Here is a 20,110-nt window from a genome sequence, read left to right on the forward strand (position 1 = left end):
AACCATGAATCAGTTAAGCAAAGCTTGGAAGGAAAAAATTTAATAAAAAAAAAACCTTTGGGTTGCTGAGGTATTATAAAAGAACATCTCTCCCAATAAATTAAGTATTAAGCCACTATTTTTGACAGGGTCATTTTATTCCTTGATAAACAGGTAACCTTATTACATGATCAGTTCTTCATTTTTTGTTAAATGTTTTCCTTTTTACCTGGTAAACAGCTGCCCTTATGCTGTCTGCTCTTTCAGGTTCTACATTCTGTTTCTGTGAAGGCTTTTGGTCCAAGACTTTCAAAGTCCCTAAATAGTGAGAAGAGGTAGTTGTCGATGGAGGTCTCCTTATAGAACTAGGTTTCTTTAAAAACTCAGAGGTCATTAACCTGAAAAGATCCAAATAAATCAACATAAAATATTACAGTTGCACTTGGTAGAAGAAAAATTCATTAGAATTTGCAATTACTATATTTTAAATTATATTGTAAATTAATAAATTATAAGTACTTTGAAAGTGATGATAAAAAAGGAAAATGATAGTTTTTCTTAGTCTACTAAGAGCTTCAAACTGATTGCTCTTTCAAGATATTTATAATTAGAACATTTTTAAGAAAAATGGACTACATCTCAAGTTACATGGAAAAAATAATATTAAGAAAGCAGATTTTAAATCTCTTGTATCATTTTGTTACAAAAAACAACTCTAAATATAAAGTTAGAATAACAACCTCTATTTCAGGGGTTGGCAGGAAAATATGGCTCGCGATCTGGTTTTATGCAGTTTATTTATTTCGTGAGTTTCTGCACCATAGCTGTTCCCCGGATGCGCCAGCAGAACTGACTAGTTACAACAGCGACTGTACGGCCTACAAAGTCTAAGACATGTACTAACTGGCAATTGACAGTTAAAGTTTGCTGACGCTTGTTTTATTTGATTTATGGTAACTTAAAAGACTGAGAAGGTTCTGAGTAGCATTTATGAGTTAGGCATTCATTATCCTCAGTGTGAATGAAGGAATACAGAGTCTTATCATTTCAATAAACCAACTTAGTCCTTAGAACCTCAAGGTTTTACGTACAGTTTCCATGTGTGAGACAAAGGTACTTAATAGAGAAGTATAAAGCTGGACTTCAGCTCTATTACTGTGTATGTACTGTCTGAGGAAAAACAGGAAAGCAACTCTATCCCAGGAACCATGTAGAGTACAGAGAACCCCTAATCAACTCCTTTTCATAAAGGAGTATGATCAACTGAGGAGTTTTATCATGAAGTAACGACTTCATTCAATTCATGAGATGAGAATTTAAAGAAAGTCAGATAATACCAAAGGAAATTCACTTTACAGAAGTTGAATTAAAACTAGCTTTATTGGAACGTACACTCAGATAAGGATAGCTTTATTACCTGCCAGATGCACTGGATGCTCTATTATTGGTTGACTTTTTATTCTTCATATTTCTGTCTTCAATGGTTTTCTATTAAAGAGAAAATACCATAGATGGATCACTCACCATAATTATCACAGTTAGGCTTAGAGGCCAAACTGCCAGGAAATCAATGTTCTTAAAGCATCTACTATGTTCAAGTACAGCAGCCTCTGGAAACTCGTAAGGACACTACATTTTAGAGAGGGGTGACGGACATGAAACACAAAATCGAAAGTGAGTCACGACGGAGATAAACTAGGGTCCAGTGACAATGACTAGGGTGAGGGGTTACGTTCATGACAGTGACCAGGGAAGGCCTCCCCGAGGTCTTGACAGCAGTGCTAAGACAAAGATGGGAAGAAAGGGGCCACATGAAGGGAGGTCTGTGGAAGGAAAGAAAGAAGCAGTGAGTGCTAAGAGCCTGAGAAGGGAAAGAGCGTGATGATTTTGGGAAACAGAAAAAGGTGAAAGACGCTGAAGCACAGTGAATGGCAGCGAGAGTGGATGAATATGGTCAGAGAAGAATAGCGTGAGGTCCTGAGGATGCGGGAAGGTGTTTGCATTTTATTCTTCTGAGGACAATCCAACCAAGAGACTTTAGCAAGGGAGTGATGTGATTCAGACTTGAGGAAGGTCCTGCAGGAGGGAGTAAGGATAAAGCCAAGGATTCAATCAAAAGAAATGTTACGATCTTACTTGTTATACAGAAATTGCCTGTTTTTATTTAGAACTGCCTTTATCAGACATTTCTAGGATCCTGTCTGTAAGTTCCAGAATACCCTTTTTCTTTTTATGGAGTAACTTCTTTACTTTACACAGACAGACAGGTGCTAGCATTGAAGTGAGACCACAGACGTAAGCACATTACTAACTTGGCATGAGTGACTTTTCCTAAATAAAGTGGTTAGGAACAATATACCTGGAACATGGTTTAATGAACCTTCTCCATAAATTTTAATACAAAGCACTGATATTCTGTATTATACAAGTCCTATTCAACCACAGGTTTTCAAACTAGCACTGTTACCTTTCCCAATAGTAAGTATACATAGCCACCAGCTAACTACAGCTATAAGGAATAAAGACTAAATTCAAGAGAAATAAAAACTAAAAATGCTACACCATAAATCTTAAAAATATAGTATTCTGGTACATTATAGCTAGGTGACAAGTAATCCTACACACCGAAACTGTGGCTCTCAAGGTTATAATAATAATAATAATAATAATAATAATAATAAAGTTTCTGATAATAATCTTGTCCATCCATTTAAACAAGCAAGATGTTGATAAACATTTCTTAAAGCGTTTCCTTAAAATTTGTAAAATGTTTAAAAATGATATCTAAAGGAGTAACTTCCACTAATTCAAAGCCTCAGAAATTGTTCCAGATAGCTGCATTTTTTAACATGAAGACCTATAGAAACTTACCCACTTAAAGAGTTTGTAATTCTGAGGTATTTAAGAGTATATTATGATCATATACCTTTGATAATTTTTAAAGAAATACTGACTTATATTCACTGTAAACCTTCCCTGAAGTAAAACTCTACTGATTCTGTTGTCTACCCAACAATATACTATTATCAAAAGATGAGTTTTCCACAGACGATTCAGAAGTACATAATGAGGCAGATAAAATACTTAAAAAGTCTATTTTGAGTTTTAAGCTGTAGTATAAAAGGTATAATTTCATACAAATACCTTTGAAGATTCAGTTGCGTCAGTAGATATTAAGATACTCTGAGATTTCAATAGTGGTGGATCAACTGTTAAGTCATTCATAATCAGTTCAGCTTTCTCCTTCTCTTCTTCAAGGTCATTAGTAATCACGTGACTTTCCTGGGATTTCTCAATTGGAGTAGTAACAAAGTCTATCAAAAATGAATTCTCTTCATTTTCATTTGATTTCATGTGGTTTTCAGGGAGTTCTTCATTCTGATCTATTTTGAGACAGAGTCACAAAACTAAAACTCTTCTGAACTAATACGGTAGATAAGAGATTCATTCGCTTTCTACTAAATGAGGATTGTTTATAATCTCTTTGTCTTGCGGAATAAAATACAAGGAGAGCTATTATATTCAACTTGAATAAACTTTTCTCCAAAGTGATCTACGAAAGAGAAAATGGCTACTCAATCTCCTAAAACATTTGACATACCTAATACTTAGGAAAAAAAAAACATCATATTAGTAAAGAGAATGGAATAACTACCCTAAATAAAGACACACCAAAAGCTCCTGCTGCCGATAAACCAAGTAAGTAGGACGGCCATATCTGTTCTATTCAAAGCCTGTGTTTCTTCGCTGGAACGAGAGGCTGTATAAGCAGGAGGCACACATCTCTCTGTTACCATAGGCACAAGCAGTACAGTTGTAAACCCGTAGAGGTGCAGGAGAACCAAGAATTCATGCAGCGTGAGAAGAGTCATCACACAGGATAAAGCATCCTCTAGGCAGTTTTATTCCTGCTAAGATGCAGTGTTGCTTCTGATACCTGCCTTTAGTAACAGGCATTAAAGGTGGGCCTATTGCTCTTCCCTTTCAGGCTCCAAGGGACAGTCTCAGGCTCTGGCATGAGAAGATTCAGTTTTGCTATCACAGAACTGCTTCCATTATTCTCTCTACCCCACTTTGGAATGTTCGACAGAAAGTAATCAGTCCTCACCAAATTTCAGTTCTACTAAGAGCCACCTACTGGCCAACCTTGTATCTTTATTGCCGAAGTCTTAATTCTGCCGCTTCCATTACAGCCATTTTTGAAACTTGTTTTGAAGTAAGCGGAATTTACAATAATTTTGTAATTAGAGTTAGACATTTTCACTTGGCGAGCACTCATGCCTCCCAAGTATCATTAATGGATTCTTTAGAGCTGCTAATCAATGCGTTCAGTAAAAAGAACAAGGACTGTGGAGCCAAAGATTCAAATCATGGCTCCATCACTGACCTTGGGTATGTTTCCCACTATCTTTGCATTTCAGTTTTTCTCATCTGTAAAATGACAAATATTATGCTACACAGTAAGCAGTTAATAAATTTTACACATCTCGGTCCTAGAAACAGCGATGCCTTTTAGCTCTAAATTATCAGTTTATAGATCTCATTAAGCTACAAGTCCTAGGACTAAGGAAAGAAATACATTGACAACTCACCCCTCACACTTACTGCGTGCTTACTGTGGCACTGTTCTCAGTGCTTTACATGTATCGTTAACTCATTTAGTTCTCACAGCCACTGTGTGGGGTAGGTTGCTCTTATGATCCCCATTTTAAAAAATCAGTATACAGGGCCAGAGAGAATAGTTACTTTGCTCTTGGAACTGTGTCTAGTTCTCCATCTAAAATCACATGGTTAGTAAATAGCACAGTTGGGATTAAAACTGAGGCAAATACAAACCTGTCATTCCTATAACCATGTATTCTTTCTTTTACAAATAGGATTCTAAGCAATGTAGAGTTCACACATAAACTAAGCTGTAATATTTTGATATAACCACCTTTTATGGATGCTTTACCCCCAGATCCTGGTGAAAAGGAATCTTCAAGACTTTCTTTAAGGGATGATGATGATAAACTTGTCAGACATGGATCCTGTTTAAAAAAAAAAAAAAAGGATTTACTATGTAGGTTTAGTTCTTAAGATTTGTGGTAGGGCAACAGCATTATTAAGACAATTTTAGAACTCTGAAATCATCATTATTAGGAGTTTGCTGCTGAAACACCAAAGCATTAAGCCTATGGAGGCTAACATGCTTTACGTTCAAACCTTGGTGTCTTGGATAAAAGGGGTCACTAAAGTAGCTATTCTAGTTCTTGAACTGGCATCTCGATATTTGTTTTCAGTGATTTTCAAAATTCTTGCTCTCAAATCAAATCTCATAAATATTTGAGCCAAAGATTTGATATCTTTTTCTCTAATTCTTATTTCTAAGAAAGCATAAAGGAGACAGTAGGCAAAAACCTTTGGTGTCAAATATTATTATTCGTCCAAATGAAAGCAATTTATAAAACCAAGTAGACAGCTACTACCAAATATTTAGATAGAAAAAGTACAGATTTCATGCACTTGAGTTTTCCTTAAAATTCTGAAAATTATATCTGAAATGAAATAATTATATTTGTGTACCTGAACTAAACATCTCTTTAGAGAAGAGTAATCTAGCCTAAAGTTGATGGTATCATAATGTAAGAAGTTTGGCTTTGTTGAATCAACAATAAATGCTATTTTTCATTTCCACAATATTTTATAGTACAAAGACAATTATTTGTCAAAAGCAATAAATAGAAACCATCTCGGAAGACGGCAAAAGGGCTGAAACACAGGACTCTACCTTGAGAGACAAAGCTTTGCAGAGGAGACTGGCAAATTAGTAGCTTTCTGCCTGAATGCATTCACCCATCTGTGCAGTTCAAGTGGTACAAAGTTACAGCCTTACTGGACTAGCTTAAGGGAGCACGAGATAAGAGTTTAGGACGAGAAGATCAGCCAGTAAGTTTGAGGAAGAGCTGTAGTGGGCATGAACCCCCAAATTTGCATATTAAACTCACCCAAAACCCTTTGCTCATCTATGCATGGCATAGAAAAGACATCAGAAAAGATCCTGTGAAATTATAGCAATTAGAAACTGAAAGAACTAAGCACAGATTTCTGTTGATACCCATGGCAAGGGAGACAGAGTTGGGAGTTTGAGTCCAGCCACAATATCTGTATACTAAAATACATATTCAGAGGAACATAACAGAATCGAGAATCTCTATAACATATCGTTCATAATATCCTGTATTCAATCAAAAAGTTACTAAATGGTGAAGAAATGGAAAATGGTGGTGCATACTCATAAAAAAACCAAACAAACCCCAAAACCCCAAAAACAGTCCTCAGGAGCCAACCTAGAGATGACCCAGATGTTGCAATTGGTAAACAAGGACTTTAAAGTAGGTATTATAAATATGTTCAAGCACTTAAAGGAAACGCATGCATGGAAGCTGACACAGATGGGATCTTAAAGATATGAAAAATACAAAAAAAAAAACCCCAAAAACCCAATGGACATTATAGAGTTGGAAACTACAATACTGAAATAAGAAATTTGCTGGATAGACCACAGCAGATAGGGGATGGCAGAACAGGGCAGTGAACTTGATGACAGAGCAATACAAATTATTCAATCTGAAAAACAAAGGGAATAAAGACTGAAGAAACATGAACAGAATTTTAGAGATCAGGTGAGACATCAAAGATTTCAGTCCTAGAAGGAGAGAAAAGAAAACTAGGGCAGGAAAAATATCTTAAAACTTCCTTTTCATAGAAATTATCAGTTTATAGATCCTGAAAGCTCAACGAAATCCAAGCGGAATAAATATTTTTTAAAAACCCACCTAGGGTGCCTGAGTGGTTCAGTCGGCTTAAGAGAAGGGGCCAAGCGTTCCCCCTCCCCATAACAATACACAGAAAACTCTCTGATGAAATCCTGAAGAGTCACATTTACTCCCATTCTGGCAGATCCCCCCAAATACAGGACAGTGTCATGATCATCCAATATACCTTTGTTGAGTGAATAAAACCAAGTGAATAAAATGACACTGGCTATATTGTCCTTAGCCATAGATTATATAACTCAAAGATATGTGAATAAAACTATAAATTCTTATGATGAAAGATAGGCAGTATCGCCTCGATTCAAAAGGGCAACACATTTTTTTCACATTTTACTTTCTCTGAAATCAGATGATGCATTTTATAATACTGGTGTATTATAGATTAATTGGCAGAGTTTTTCTTCTTTCTTAGCAGTACATAAAATAATGCTACATCTTTGCCATATCTTAGAGTAGGTGAAGTTTTAGACTCAATGGAATATTGTATATTAAAAAAAAACTCTTTAGGGGCACCTGGGTGGCTCAGTCATTAAGCGTCTGCCTTCGGCTCAGGTCGTGATCCCAGGGTCCTGGGATGGAGCCCGGCATCAGGCTCCCTGCTCAGCGGGAAGCCTGCTTCTCCCTCCGCCTCTCCCCCTGTTTGTGCTCTCTCTCTGTCAAATAAATAAATAAAATCTTAAAAAAAAACAAAAAAAAAACCTCTTTAGATTATTTCCCTATCAATTGCTGAAGAAAACATGTACAACACACACATAAACACACATGCACACGTGCACACACACAGGTACACAAATATTCTCTTTTCCATAATCAGGCGCAAAGACCTCAGTTGAGCACAATTCAGCGGTTCAACAGTAGTGCTAACCTCAGGATCCAGGTTTCCGGAGAAGGATTTTTTCTCAGCTTCTAGTAGCTTTGGAAGGGGGGGCAGTGCAGAGTGTGCCTCCAATTGTTCATGGAGGGCAGTTGTCTTATCTTCTCCTAGCCCATCTTTCACGTCCCCAGGGCTGTGTTTCTTCAACATGCCCCGGGGCCGAGGTGAAGGCTTAAAGGGGTTGTTTGCTTCGAGGCCACTGCTGCTTTCTGTTGAAAAAACAAACCGTTTTAACGTGGGCATATAAAACAATGCCCGTGACTTCCCTCCCGTGCCTGTGCACCGTGGCTCTCTGTCCCGGGCAGTCCTTCTCTACACAGGGCTCCCGTAAGCACAAATAAGCAACAGTCCCTAATCCAATTTTCTTTTTTAAAAGTAGCTGCCATCCTAGAAGGAACTAGTATACTTGGTCCTTGGGACACCTGTTACAAGTTAACTCTTCAATTTTATGAACTCTCATAGCATTCGAGAAAAAGTAAAAAACAGAAAACAGAACACCAACTGTGCCCCAGTTTCTGCCTCTATAACAGGAGGGGGGCTCATCCATTAACCTGCAGTGAGGGCTGCCAGGCCCTGTACACATTACTCACATTACCGGACTTCCTAATCAAGACAGTGACAATGGCCCTGTCCAAGGATTTTACAGGATGGGAGGGGAGGTGGTTTGAAACAAAAGAAAGTCCAAGAGAAAGGTAAGTTCTGTTACAAGTATGAGGATGATGTGAGTACTGGGGACAGAAGTGCTCGCTCTCCCTGGACGGAGGAATGAAGAACTCCATTTATGAGCTGCAGTTCTCTGAGTCCATAAAACTTCCCTGGAGTTATTAAAATTTCTCAGTTACTATTTCCATTACTTCCAAGTTTAAAACAACAGTCTAACACTGGTATACTTCCAGCCCTCAAAACATAAGAAAGTTTTCTACCTAAACATTTTGCCTAAATTTTACCTGTTATGCATATTCATTTCTCCATTGTTTACCAGTGTTTTCTTCCGACAAAACTTCAAAATTGAAATAATCACCACCTTCCTCCTCTTTATCTACACATGGGCTTACGAATGCTACTAGAAGATTCCATCATCATACCAAGCTGGCACTGCTATAAATGCTTCATTGCCAATTTTAGCTGTGGTCTAAACTCTGGCCAAATGTTCAAGCCATCCCGGATTCCTCCCTCTGTTCCCCCCATATCCAACGCGTCAGGATACCCTACTGATTCTTCTTGCTACATCTCTCATTTATCCCACTTTCTGCATCCCCACCGTCAGCTCCTCATCCGCTCTTTCCTAGATTCCTGCCTCAGAGGTATTTATAAAATGAAAATCAGATCACATCGCTCCTCTCCACAAAATGCCTCAGTGGCTCCCCAGCGTCCAACCCTACGGAGTAAGAGCTTAAGTGCCTGTGAACAAGATACGAGGTCTTACGGTCTTCTCGCCGGCTGCTGGCGCTGCCTCGTCTACGGGCACACCCACTTTGCAATCTGTGCTCTGGAAATGCCGGGTCCCTGCGGTCTCGCGGCTCTGCCGCAATCCCCCGCCTGGTACCATACTTCTACTCAAGCTGATCCCTCCGCCTAGAATGTCTGCTTCCTGCCTCTTCTCCTGACAAATGCTTGCATGTCAATTGAGCCTCAGTGTAAGCAGAATATTGTATAATGCCTGAAAGATGGTGTCGAGTCAGTTTCTGTTAATTGTGGTAAGAACACTTAACCACAGACCTACCCTCTTAACAAATTTTAAGCGCACAATACGGTATTGTTAACTAAAGGATCGGTGTTGTACAGCAGATCTCTGGAATATATTCACCTTGCGTTAAGTGAAACTTTACACCTATTGAACAGCAGCTCCCCTTTTCCTCCCCTCACAGCCCCCGGAAACCACCATTCTACCTTCCGTCTGTATGAGTGTGCCTATTTCAGGTATTTCATATCTGAATCTTGGCTCTGACACTTACTAACATTGTAACCTTACACAACCATATAACCCTCCACAAGCTCAGTTTTCCCATTGGTAAAATGAGTTAAGAATTCCTAAGGCACCTGTGGGACCTGAGTGAGAAAATAAAGTGCATAGCACAGTACCTGACTCATGGTAAGTGCTCAGTGAACATTAATAACTGTGGTAAACTTTTCTTTTCCTTTCTTTTCTTTGTGTTCTTTTGTTTTTTGCTTTTTGTGTGTGTGTGTTTTTTTTGTTGTTGTTTTTTGTTTATTTTGGTTTATCACTCCTGTTTTCTTCAGGGTAGTTTCTCCTCTTCTCCATCCTTATAATTCTAGTGGGTGAACAAAGATCTCCTCCATACCTCAATGAGAAGGGAGGGCCCACAATGCATACCATCCCAGCTTATCACAGAAACTTCTCCCCTGTCCACAGCAGGCGGTCAGGTCCATATTTTTCTATTTAGAGTTGGAGGATATGCCTTTAAGGTCATGAAGCTGGAAGGATATCATCTGGGGACTACTCCTGCCAAGTGAAGGGATGTCTGAGACAAACAGACCAATATAGGTCCAAAATATAGGAGACCGAGAATATAGGATCAAGGGATGGAGTAACTGGGCCAGTGACAGGGTGGGAGGAGAGAGTGAGAAGGTCTGGGAATCAGGGAGGGAAGACAGAAGTGGAGAATCCAAATGACATGAAAGTACTGTTTCTAAACTTAATCACACCTAAAGAGAGGTCTTCTCACATCCATGCTCAATAAGGTGATAAATTCCTCTTTCCACTGAAGTTTGAGTTGAGTCATTTACAACCAAGACGCCTGAGTAGGGAGGGGTACCATTATTTGTCAGTTTCAACTATTATTGCCATTTCCTCCCGAAAGCCTTCCCTAATGCCCTCAGGTAAATTAAGTTGCCTACTTTCCTGTGTTCTTACTACACCTTTTATATACCTTCACATTAAACTGCAAAGTCTTTGCTATGGTCTGAATGTTTGTGTATCCCCCAATTCTTAGGCTGAAATCCTAACCACAAAGGCGATGGTATCAAGCAGTAGGGAGGTGATCAGGTCATGAGGGTGGAACCTTCATGAAGGGGATTATAAAAGAGCCTCCAGAGAGCTCCCTTGCCCCTTCACCATGTAAAGATACAATGTGAAGTCCGAGACCTGGAAGAGGGCTCTCACCTGACTATGCTGGCACTGTGATCTCAGACTTCTAGCTTCTAGAACTGTGAGAAATAGGTTTCTGTTGTTTAAAACCCATCCAGTCTATGGTACTTTGATAGAGTGGCCCAAATGGATTAAGACAGTCTTGGAGGATTGGTACTATGTCTTTTTTTCTTTTTTTTCTGGTACCATGTCTTTTTAATGTCATATTCGTGGTCATCATCACAGTGCTTGTAACATAGTGAAAGAGGCTGTATTCATAATAAACATGTATGGAAAAATAAAATGATCTGCTTATGAACAAATGCAAAATAATAGCATTTAGAAAAGTGCTTAATTTATGCCAGATTGTTCTAAACACTTCAAATATATAAACTCATTTAACTGCCTCAAACCACTAGTGCAGGCTCAACTATTATGCCTACCTTACAGACAAAATGAGGAACAAAGAGGTTGTGTGCCCATGGTCATAAACTCTAGTTTGTGGGATTAAAGCAAGAGCATCCTTTCTCCAAAGTTCATGACTTTAGTCATTTTAATGTTAAAATAAAAGCAAAATACCCTGTGAAAATTACTTTCTGCAATCACTCCCCATGTGACAGTTACTCAATAAAGTGAAAGAGTCTAGTTATTGCACTTTTAACAAAAGACAAGCAAGAACAAAGGAAACTTTCAGGTTCCAATATTTTTATAAGGCATTAATTGCTACTCTGCAATGTGTTACCACATTAAAAACATTAAGTTCCAAACTTTATAAGAAAAAGTCTAAAAATTTAGAAAAGGATAAAACTTAGCTTGTGAGCCACACTCTTTCTTTCATCAATGAATCACTCACTTATTCATTTATACATTAAAATACTTACTGAACTGTATATGCCAGGCACTAACCACTAATCTCAATTTTTTTCTTCAATCTGAAGAGCCTAGGAATAATGACTTTAATATATTTTATACCAAAATTCCACTCCTAGAAGTACTGTCAAGTTTTCAGAAAGAAAAAATACATCTATACATTTTCAAAATGCTTTCTTTTATAATTAAGTGTAAATGATTACCTGTTTTTGGTAATTATTTTTATATAACATATAGTAAATTGCAAATGGCTAATGATTTTAAAAATAAGTATTGCACATTTGTGTATAGTATTTAGAATCCTGGTGCCATCTTGTGGTTTAGAGACGGCATTTCTCTATTCATTTTAATTTGTCACAGGTTTTTTTAAACAAAGGTATTAAATAGGTGGATTATTGATGATTATCTACCATAAAGTTCTAATTATATTCTTCTACCTATATCAGACCAACTTTTAGCTTCTGTATGCTTACATTTTCTTATTTACCTAATGAAAGCTTTTCAGAATCAAGACAAATAGGATAAATATAATCCACAAAAATAGATTTCTAAAGTCACTAGGACTAGGAAACACTGTCTGTTCTATCCTTCTTAAAAATTCCCTGTTAATATTTCTTTATTAATGTCTCCAAGAAGTTCTCTCACAAAGAAATTACTTTAAAATTTCTATAGTTCTGTGTTTTTCCAATAATACCAATGAACAAACTGTAGAAGGTACTTTGGGAAATGGTGAACTACTAGATTATTCATCAAATTCCATTATGTTCCCTTTCTCTCTATTTTTGATACTATTTAGGACACTGGGAAGGTACATTTCAGCAATTTAATTCTGTTTCATTATGCCTTGTGCTTATATTTTTGGTAGAATTGTATAGTTTCTGAGATATACTTCAACAGATTCTCACAACAATTCTGTAGAACAAGAAGAGCAGGTTTTATCCTCCTCATGAGGACAATAAGGCCTACCCTATTCACCAAGGTCACGTATAGTTAACATATGGTGGCTTTTCTCCTAATAGTCCCTGCCCTGTTCATATTTGAAAGTCAGTGAGATTGTGGGGGAAGGAGTGGTTCCCTAATATATGTCTGAAATAAAGTTCTGTCTGATGTTACCAGTGATATCTAATATGTGAAGCACGAATATTTACCAGTAGAGTATTTAATGATGACATAAAGAAAAGAAATTTTTATGAAGGTTAGTATCGACTAATATTTTTTCTACAAAACAGGAAAAAATGACTAAAAGACACCAAACCCTTAAACTTCTATGCCCCTGCTTCTGTGTGGTGGCTCAGGGGACCTCAGAGAGGCTGGTTCCTGCTTCACTCCATCTTTGCTCCACTGTGCCTACAGCTCAATAGAATTGTGGAGAAACTACTGTACTCCCAATCACATCAGGAACTTCCCTTCAGAAAACTGAGTTTTAGTGGATTTTCCCAGGGAACAGAGAAACTAAATGGAGATTCTCTTTTCTGAAGGAAAGTTGGAGGCTTAAATAACACCACCAACAACAAAACTCTCTCCCTTCACATACTCAAATGTCAAAAAACAAAACTCTCTCCCTCTCTCCCTTCACATACTCAAATGTCAAAAAAAATTTTCTGGCAAATGATGACATGGAAATGATTGTTTGAAGGACTAGTTCCTTCCTGCTGTAGCTAATTTCTGGAGTGTAAGATGGATCAGAAAGGACTGCATTGCAGTCCCATCGCTAAAAGCAAAACTGAAGCCCAAAGGCCTTGCAAGCCTGGACCTAGAAACTTCGGGAGCCATAGCTGTGGATGACAAGGTATTCTGGCCTTCTATCAGGCACCAACATAGATGCAAGACTGACATGTAACTGGACATCAGAATTACGAGTTTTCTCTATGGTTCCATTATTTTGGTTTATAACTCTAAAACTAAAAAGTTAAGTCTATTTCTTAAATATTTACTAGCTACCACATAAAGATATTTTTTGATTATCTTAAAATAAGTTTTCAAGGGGCACCTGGGTGGCTCAGTGGGTTAAGCGTCTGCCTTCGGCTCCAGTCATGATCCCAGGACCCTGGGATCGAATCCCACAACGGGCTCCTTGCTCGGGGGGAGTCTGCTTCTCCTTCTGCCTCTGTCCCTCCCACCACTTGTGCTCTCTCTCTCTCTCAAATAAATAGCTAAAATCTTAAAAAAAATTTAAAAATAATAAATAAGTTTTCAAGAAATGCAATTATAGTAACGTGAATTACCTGAAGATGTGCTTTTGACTGGAAGAATTCTGGGTTTAGGTTTCATTTTAATTTTGTCTTTTTCAATTTCCTGGTCTTTATTTTGAGATTCAGATAAGGGAGTTCCAACCATGTCTCCACAACCATCAGGTGCCATTTCCTCATCATTTTTGGTGGAGAATACTGACTCATCTTTCATTATGTCACTGTTTGATTTCTTGGTTTTCAAAAAAGACAGTTTTGGAGAATTCTTTTCTTCATCATCTGATAAATGGAAATCATTCATTTTTTTCTTCTCTGAATTTTCATCTACTGAGGTGTCAGAAAAATCACCTAAGGAAACTGAAAAATGGAAGAGAAAAAATGTTTTCAATAGTCTCTTTTAAAGTTGTGAAGGCTACGGTAATCAAAAAGATTACCCTAAAGACTAGAAATGAATTTACAACCATGAATGGATGCAAGTATCTGCAGCTCTAAAACACAGCTAACTTAGGCAGTTTTTATTGGTATTTATGAAATAAAAATTTCAATTTCATTAATTTATTCAAAACTTACTTATTGAATGTGAATTGTGGGTCAAACCCTCCGCTTACCCTGAGCAGTCATTCAAATGTTCCTCAAAATAACAATGACATAGGATATTTAAATTAGGTTTTGGACTGTAGAGCTTTTATTTGCAAACGACTTCACTATATAAAATCAAAAACATTGGTAAGTAGAAGAATTTTACTAGTTATTAGCTGATTATATTATTTTCCATAAAAACTTCGGTACTACAATTTCATCCATACTAGAGTATTAGATTTTACTGTGAGAAGAATATTAAAGAATGCCAACTTAACTATATAGCAATGCTTCAACCACTGTTCTGATTATTTTCAGAGAACATTAAAAATCATTCACTGGGGGTGCCTGGGTGGCTCAGATGGTTAAGCGTCTGCCTTCAGCTCAGGTCATGATCCCAGGGTCCTGGGATCGAGTCCCGCATCGGGCTCCCTGCTCCTTGGGAGCCTGCTTCTCCCTCTGCCTCTCTCTCTCTCTCTCTCTCTCTCTGTCTTTCATGAATAAAGAAATAAAATCTTTAAAAAAAAAAAAAAATCATTCACTGAATATTAACATACAAAGCACTGAATTTCAAGTTCAGAATTCTGTATGCTTCCACCTGAAACCCAAAATGTTAATATTTTTACATAATCAAAAGAGACCAAATCAAGTCATACCAGCACTGATACACTAGGTTTTTAAAACTGAGCCCCTATTACAGCCAAAAAAATCTGATTTACAAAAAGCATTACAAAAGTGATTCTGACATGCACCAAAGTTTAGTTCTCTGGGCTCTAGTTTTTAATTCACTACAGAGTCTCACAGGGTTGACACTGGTGTGTCCAACATGGTTTACAACAGACAGGCAGCCTTTTATTTCAAACCTGCTATCGGTTAATTTATATTTTCAGTATACACCGTTCAGAAACAAAGACAATCATACAACTTCTTCTTGAAGATTACAAGTGGCTTCTTACTCATTAAAAAGTTGGAAATTTAAAACCAGTGTATATACAGCTATTATTTTAACGTGATTGTTTTTGAAGGGATGAGCTAAACATAACTAAGGAAGCAAAAAGAGGCGTACTTTTCCATATTCACACATACCAATCTCATCACTGTCAAAGTCATCTGAGTATTCGGAACTCCTTTGCCTGGCTGAGCGAGCTGTAATTGCTTTTATTAGCTCATCCTGAAACGAGATAATTAAAATCAATTTCCACCCAAACATAGAGGTCTCATATTTAGAATTAATTCTTTACACAAACAATGCTTGATTAATAACTGCTTTCAAACTCAGGTTTCATTCATATAACAACTATTCAATGAAAGCCCACCTTATGCCATGCACCCAAGCCCTCAGACTCAGTGTGTAACATCACGGACAAGATCCTCCTCCTTATGGAGCTTACAGTTCAATTGGAAGAGAGAAGCAATATCAAATAAATTAATTACAGGGTGTAATTAGGGCGGGAGAATAATAAACAAGACAGGACTCAATTTAGACAGGATTTATTACAAACTGGAATTTTGGAAGAAACTGGTACTTTTTAAGATCTTTTGTTTTAGCATATTGCAGTAATAAATATAACTAATACTGCAAACTTAGAGGCTGAGTTCAAAATGGTGGTGACTGGATAGTGAAAACTGAAATGTTATTATAACAGAAAAAAAATTATATGCAAATTTGAAGTTGCTATATAACTTAACTTTTAAAGGTTGAGTTAAACTTAACTTAGTAAGAACTTATTAGTGAAGCTAGTTAAGTAGTCTGAAAGCCACACAGAAGAGTTGGTAACACTGAAGCCTAAACACGATCAACTGCAAAACCTCCACAGGAATGTAAGATATACTCCTGCATTATACAGGGCCCTTTCTAGAATTATTTCAAGTCCAACATTGCTAATACAGTGTTTACCTTTAAAATCATTCAAAATAAAAAAATGTTTTGAAATACTTTACCTGGAAAGTAGTCCTTTTAGTGACTTTTGGACTCTTTGTATAAGCCAAAGTTGTGCTAAAAACTTCATCAGACATAGTGTTTTTTTGTTTTGTTTTTTACTCTTTACCTTTATAAAACAGCTAATAAATAATAGGAATAATTCAAACTCTGATGGTGTCTGAAATATACAAAAAACAAATCAGACTTTTTTGCAAACTTGAGAATTTCTATTACTACCCTTTAGTGCTATAAAAAAAAAAAGAGCGAACAACTAAGAAAAGCATCTCATGAACATTGCACTACATATTCACTTAAATATGTAGAGTTCTTCTAAAGAAATATAAAATTTTCACGAGTTTATTATCAAAAAAAGAAAAGTCAAATTTAAGTTATCCTAAAATAGTTTTGCAATTATTTTAAGTATGAGCAAATAAACGACTGCAACAGCTTAGTATGCTAAAATGTTGCCAATTAAAATACACCTTATTTTTCCCTTCTCTTCCATTCAAGAAATATAACATTGCCCATGAAACAGCCATACCTTATTTTAAAAAGACTCCTAAGGAGATCGGCAGCATAAAAGATAACAACTAGAAGGACAACCAAAACAAACAAACAAAAGCTTGCGTACAGCTCTAGTGAAAGACAAAGATCAATAATGCTAAACTGCAATAGCGATGTTTTTTGTTTTTGTTTTTTTTTCCAGTCGCTCTTCCCTCTCACAACAGTGCTCATGGGGCTAGATAAAACAAAACGAAGCTTCCATGATAGGCAGCACTAAAATCACTGCACGAATGGGCCCGCGAACTTTTCTGGTGCTCGGAGTGGAGGCCTGGGCCTCGGCCACCTAGCCGTCCGCCGCAGCGCGCGCCCGGGGACGGCTCCCCTCCCCGGCCGGGTGGCGCTCGGGTCCCAGCCGGCTCCGCACAGCACCGCGCCGTCTGCCCGCCCAGCTCCCAGCACTCGCCAGGCCCGTGCAAAAAGAGCGCTGTCCACGTCCCGTTCCTCCGAGACCCCCCAAGACCCGTGTTCAGTACCCACCCCAGCCGATCCTGCGATGGGCTCCCGCTACCTTAAGGACTGAGGCCCCGGCCTCGCGCAGGAGCCTCTCGCCGCGACCTGGGCCTGCCGGCTCTGCGAGACTGAGCAAAGGGGAGGGACTAAAAGCGGAGATGGGAGACGGTTGCTAGGAAACCGCGTCTCCGGAAGGAAGTGACTTCCCTACCGCCGGGACTCTCGGGTACCCAACACCGCTCTTCCGCCTGACGCGCCCCTGAGGCAATCGCCCAGACGAAGGAAATGACATCACCCCTTTGGGTCCCGGGAAAGGGGAGCATTGTCGTCTACGGTGCTACAGCTGTTGCCTAGGAGACAGGACCCCCCGGCTCCCTCCCGGAACCAAGAGCCTTGAGCTTTCTAGTGGAGCTCCACCTGCTGCTTGAGCCAAAGTACATTTACCGTTTTGCCAGAGTTAGGCTATGAAGTTCTACGAATCGGAATAGAGTACTGACAGAAGAGCGTACTGACAGATGGGACAGAATAGCTAGCTACGTAGTGACATTTGCAGGCTAGGGAAAGGAACGGCTCCATTGAATTCCCTATACCCGTGTGATGTCAGGCAAATGATGCTCCAGTTTCCTCTTCTGGAAAAAAAAAAAATAGCCACCTTAGAGGGTTGCTGTGACTACTGAATGAAATAATGCAGGTGGGATACCTGCAAGAGTGCCTGGGATTACATTCGGTCATTATGAGATACACTTTTTATACAACTCAGTCACAAAGGACCTGGACAGAAGTCATCCCTTGTTGACACAGCTGAAAACCCCATTCCAAGTGTTTCTTTAATGTAAAGTTTCCCCCTTTGTATTAGAAGTGGATAATCTGGTTAAAAGCAAACCACTCAATAAACAAAATGGTCTCAGACCAGAGGACCACATGCTGCTGAAGTAACCCAAATCAACATCACTTAATTAGCATAAGGAATCCTTAAATAAACAAAAGACAAAAACACTTCTTTAAAGACTTCAAAATAACATGGATTTATACTATTTTTAACTTAAAAGATATTTAATCCTAGCTAAATTGTCCAAATGAATGCATTGACTAGTAATTAAAGTTGTTCCTGGTATTTTTACCCATATCTCTAAAATTTATTAATTCTTCACTCATTCAACAATTATTTATAAACAAATCCCATTGAAATATATAGATTTAATAAATTAACATATTGAAAACTAAATGTGCATAACAAGAAATATGAAATTTAGTTAAAAATTATGCTTTTAGCAACATTTACAACATTTACAATTCAATTTTTTCAAAACAACCAAAACAACCAAACAAACATTTACAACATTTGCAACATTTTACAACATTTTACTTTTAGCAACATTTACAACATTTACAATTCAATTTTTTAAAATTGTATTCGATTCATATTCAACTTGTTTGGAAACTCAGTTTGATCAACATTTGCCTAATTTTGATGTTTTCAAACATTTTTGACTGAGTCATTGCATAAGACAAATATTTCCCATTTCTACCAGTTACTGTTAACTTTCCAATTCCTGTAAGTTATTAATAAACAAATATAATTCCATCATGGTGACTGTACCCACAGTGAGAGGACAGAATCCCCAGCATCCTAATTTGCGAGTCCTAATTTGTTCATGTTGAATATTTATATTCATTCAAAAAACTCTGTTCATTTTTTATCCACCTGGCTAATATGTAGTTTTCATTTAGGTATGATTTAAGAAAATAAAATTCACAAAAAATATTAATGAAAAAGGCTTTAAGATCCTATCTTTTCCATAGAACCCACTAGATTTTTATTTTCAACTTGGTACAAAATAATTAATAAACAATATCAAGTTATGCCTTACAAAGCTACAGTAAGGAAAGGAAGTTAACCTGAACTCAATTTTATTTCTACACAAAACCTAAAGCACAGTATTTTTCTACTGTTACCTTAAACAGTAGAATATTATACACATTATCAATATTTTTAGGTAGCTTCAGTATAATATGTTAATAACATTATATAATACCTGAATTATAACTATGATTTTATCTAACACACAGTTTGCAGTAAATGCATAATTGTTGCATGAACTCATGAATAAACAAATAGCAGTTTAAACTGAAAAATAATTTTTGAAACATTCCAAAAGGCCACACATACTCAATTAAAAAAATAAAAACACTACAACACACAAAATTTCAGTAGCTTATGTAACATTTTCTCTTTATTTTATTTTTTTCAAATATATCCTTGATCTCAGACATATTTGCTTAGCAAATATTTTTTTAGTTTCTGCCCTTTTCATTTCTCAACCTTGTCTTCGCTCATTCATTCGTTCGTTCAGTACACCCATATCAATAACATTCTAGGTCAGATTTGGGAAGTTCAAATGCAAACCAGAGTAGGTCTCTGCCTAGGGATCTTAATAGACCAGAGACAGCTGGAAGGTTGGGTAAGCACATGGTGATTATACTTTGTGCTAATTTTTCTGTGAAGTACAAAGAGAGGTCTCAAGAGAGAGCAAAGAATTTTTCCTGGAGGCACCACAAAGTTTTCGCAGGGAAACTCAGTGTGAGTTGATTAATGAGTTTAGGATATAGGAAGGATCAGGAGTATATTTTAAGCAGAGGAAATCGTCTATGAATATGTAGTCTATCTCATTGAAGATTTAAGCATTTGAACAAAGTGATAGTGTGCTGCTTTTTGGTTCACAAGGGGAGGGAGAAGATCTATTTCCAATCAAGAAGCAACTGAGGAGTGACTCTTCT

The 20,110-nt window shown here is 37.5% G+C and overlaps 1 protein-coding gene across 4 annotated transcripts in view; it reads right to left on the reverse strand.

The window, feature by feature from the left end:
* MAP9 (microtubule associated protein 9) overlaps positions 1 to 17,463 on the reverse strand; it is a 30,607-nt gene extending 13,144 nt beyond the window's left edge. For 2 of the 4 annotated variants that reach the window (XR_003520951.1, XM_027599828.2), the window contains exons 1-9: positions 17,360 to 17,460; positions 16,339 to 16,496; positions 15,484 to 15,568; positions 13,855 to 14,175; positions 7,663 to 7,880; positions 4,916 to 5,009; positions 3,124 to 3,362; positions 1,397 to 1,467; positions 209 to 377 (exon numbers count right to left, since the gene is read on the reverse strand). Coding sequence is in view for 3 of the 4 variants with exons in the window: in XM_027599828.2 (XP_027455629.1) it covers positions 209 to 377; positions 1,397 to 1,467; positions 3,124 to 3,362; positions 4,916 to 5,009; positions 7,663 to 7,880; positions 13,855 to 14,175; positions 15,484 to 15,568; positions 16,339 to 16,413 (1,272 nt within the window). In the remaining variant the exon portion in view is untranslated. Of the gene's footprint in view, positions 1 to 208; positions 378 to 1,396; positions 1,468 to 3,123; positions 3,363 to 4,915; positions 5,010 to 7,662; positions 7,881 to 13,854; positions 14,176 to 15,483; positions 15,569 to 16,338; positions 16,497 to 17,359 lie in introns of all 4 variants that reach the window. The other 2 variants (XM_027599829.2, XM_027599832.2) reach the window with 2 other exon arrangements.
* Between the last annotated feature and the right edge of the window lie 2,647 nt (positions 17,464 to 20,110).

This window comes from Zalophus californianus, chromosome 2 (assembly GCF_009762305.2).
Source record: "Zalophus californianus isolate mZalCal1 chromosome 2, mZalCal1.pri.v2, whole genome shotgun sequence".
Taxonomy (NCBI): Eukaryota; Metazoa; Chordata; class Mammalia; order Carnivora; family Otariidae; genus Zalophus; species Zalophus californianus.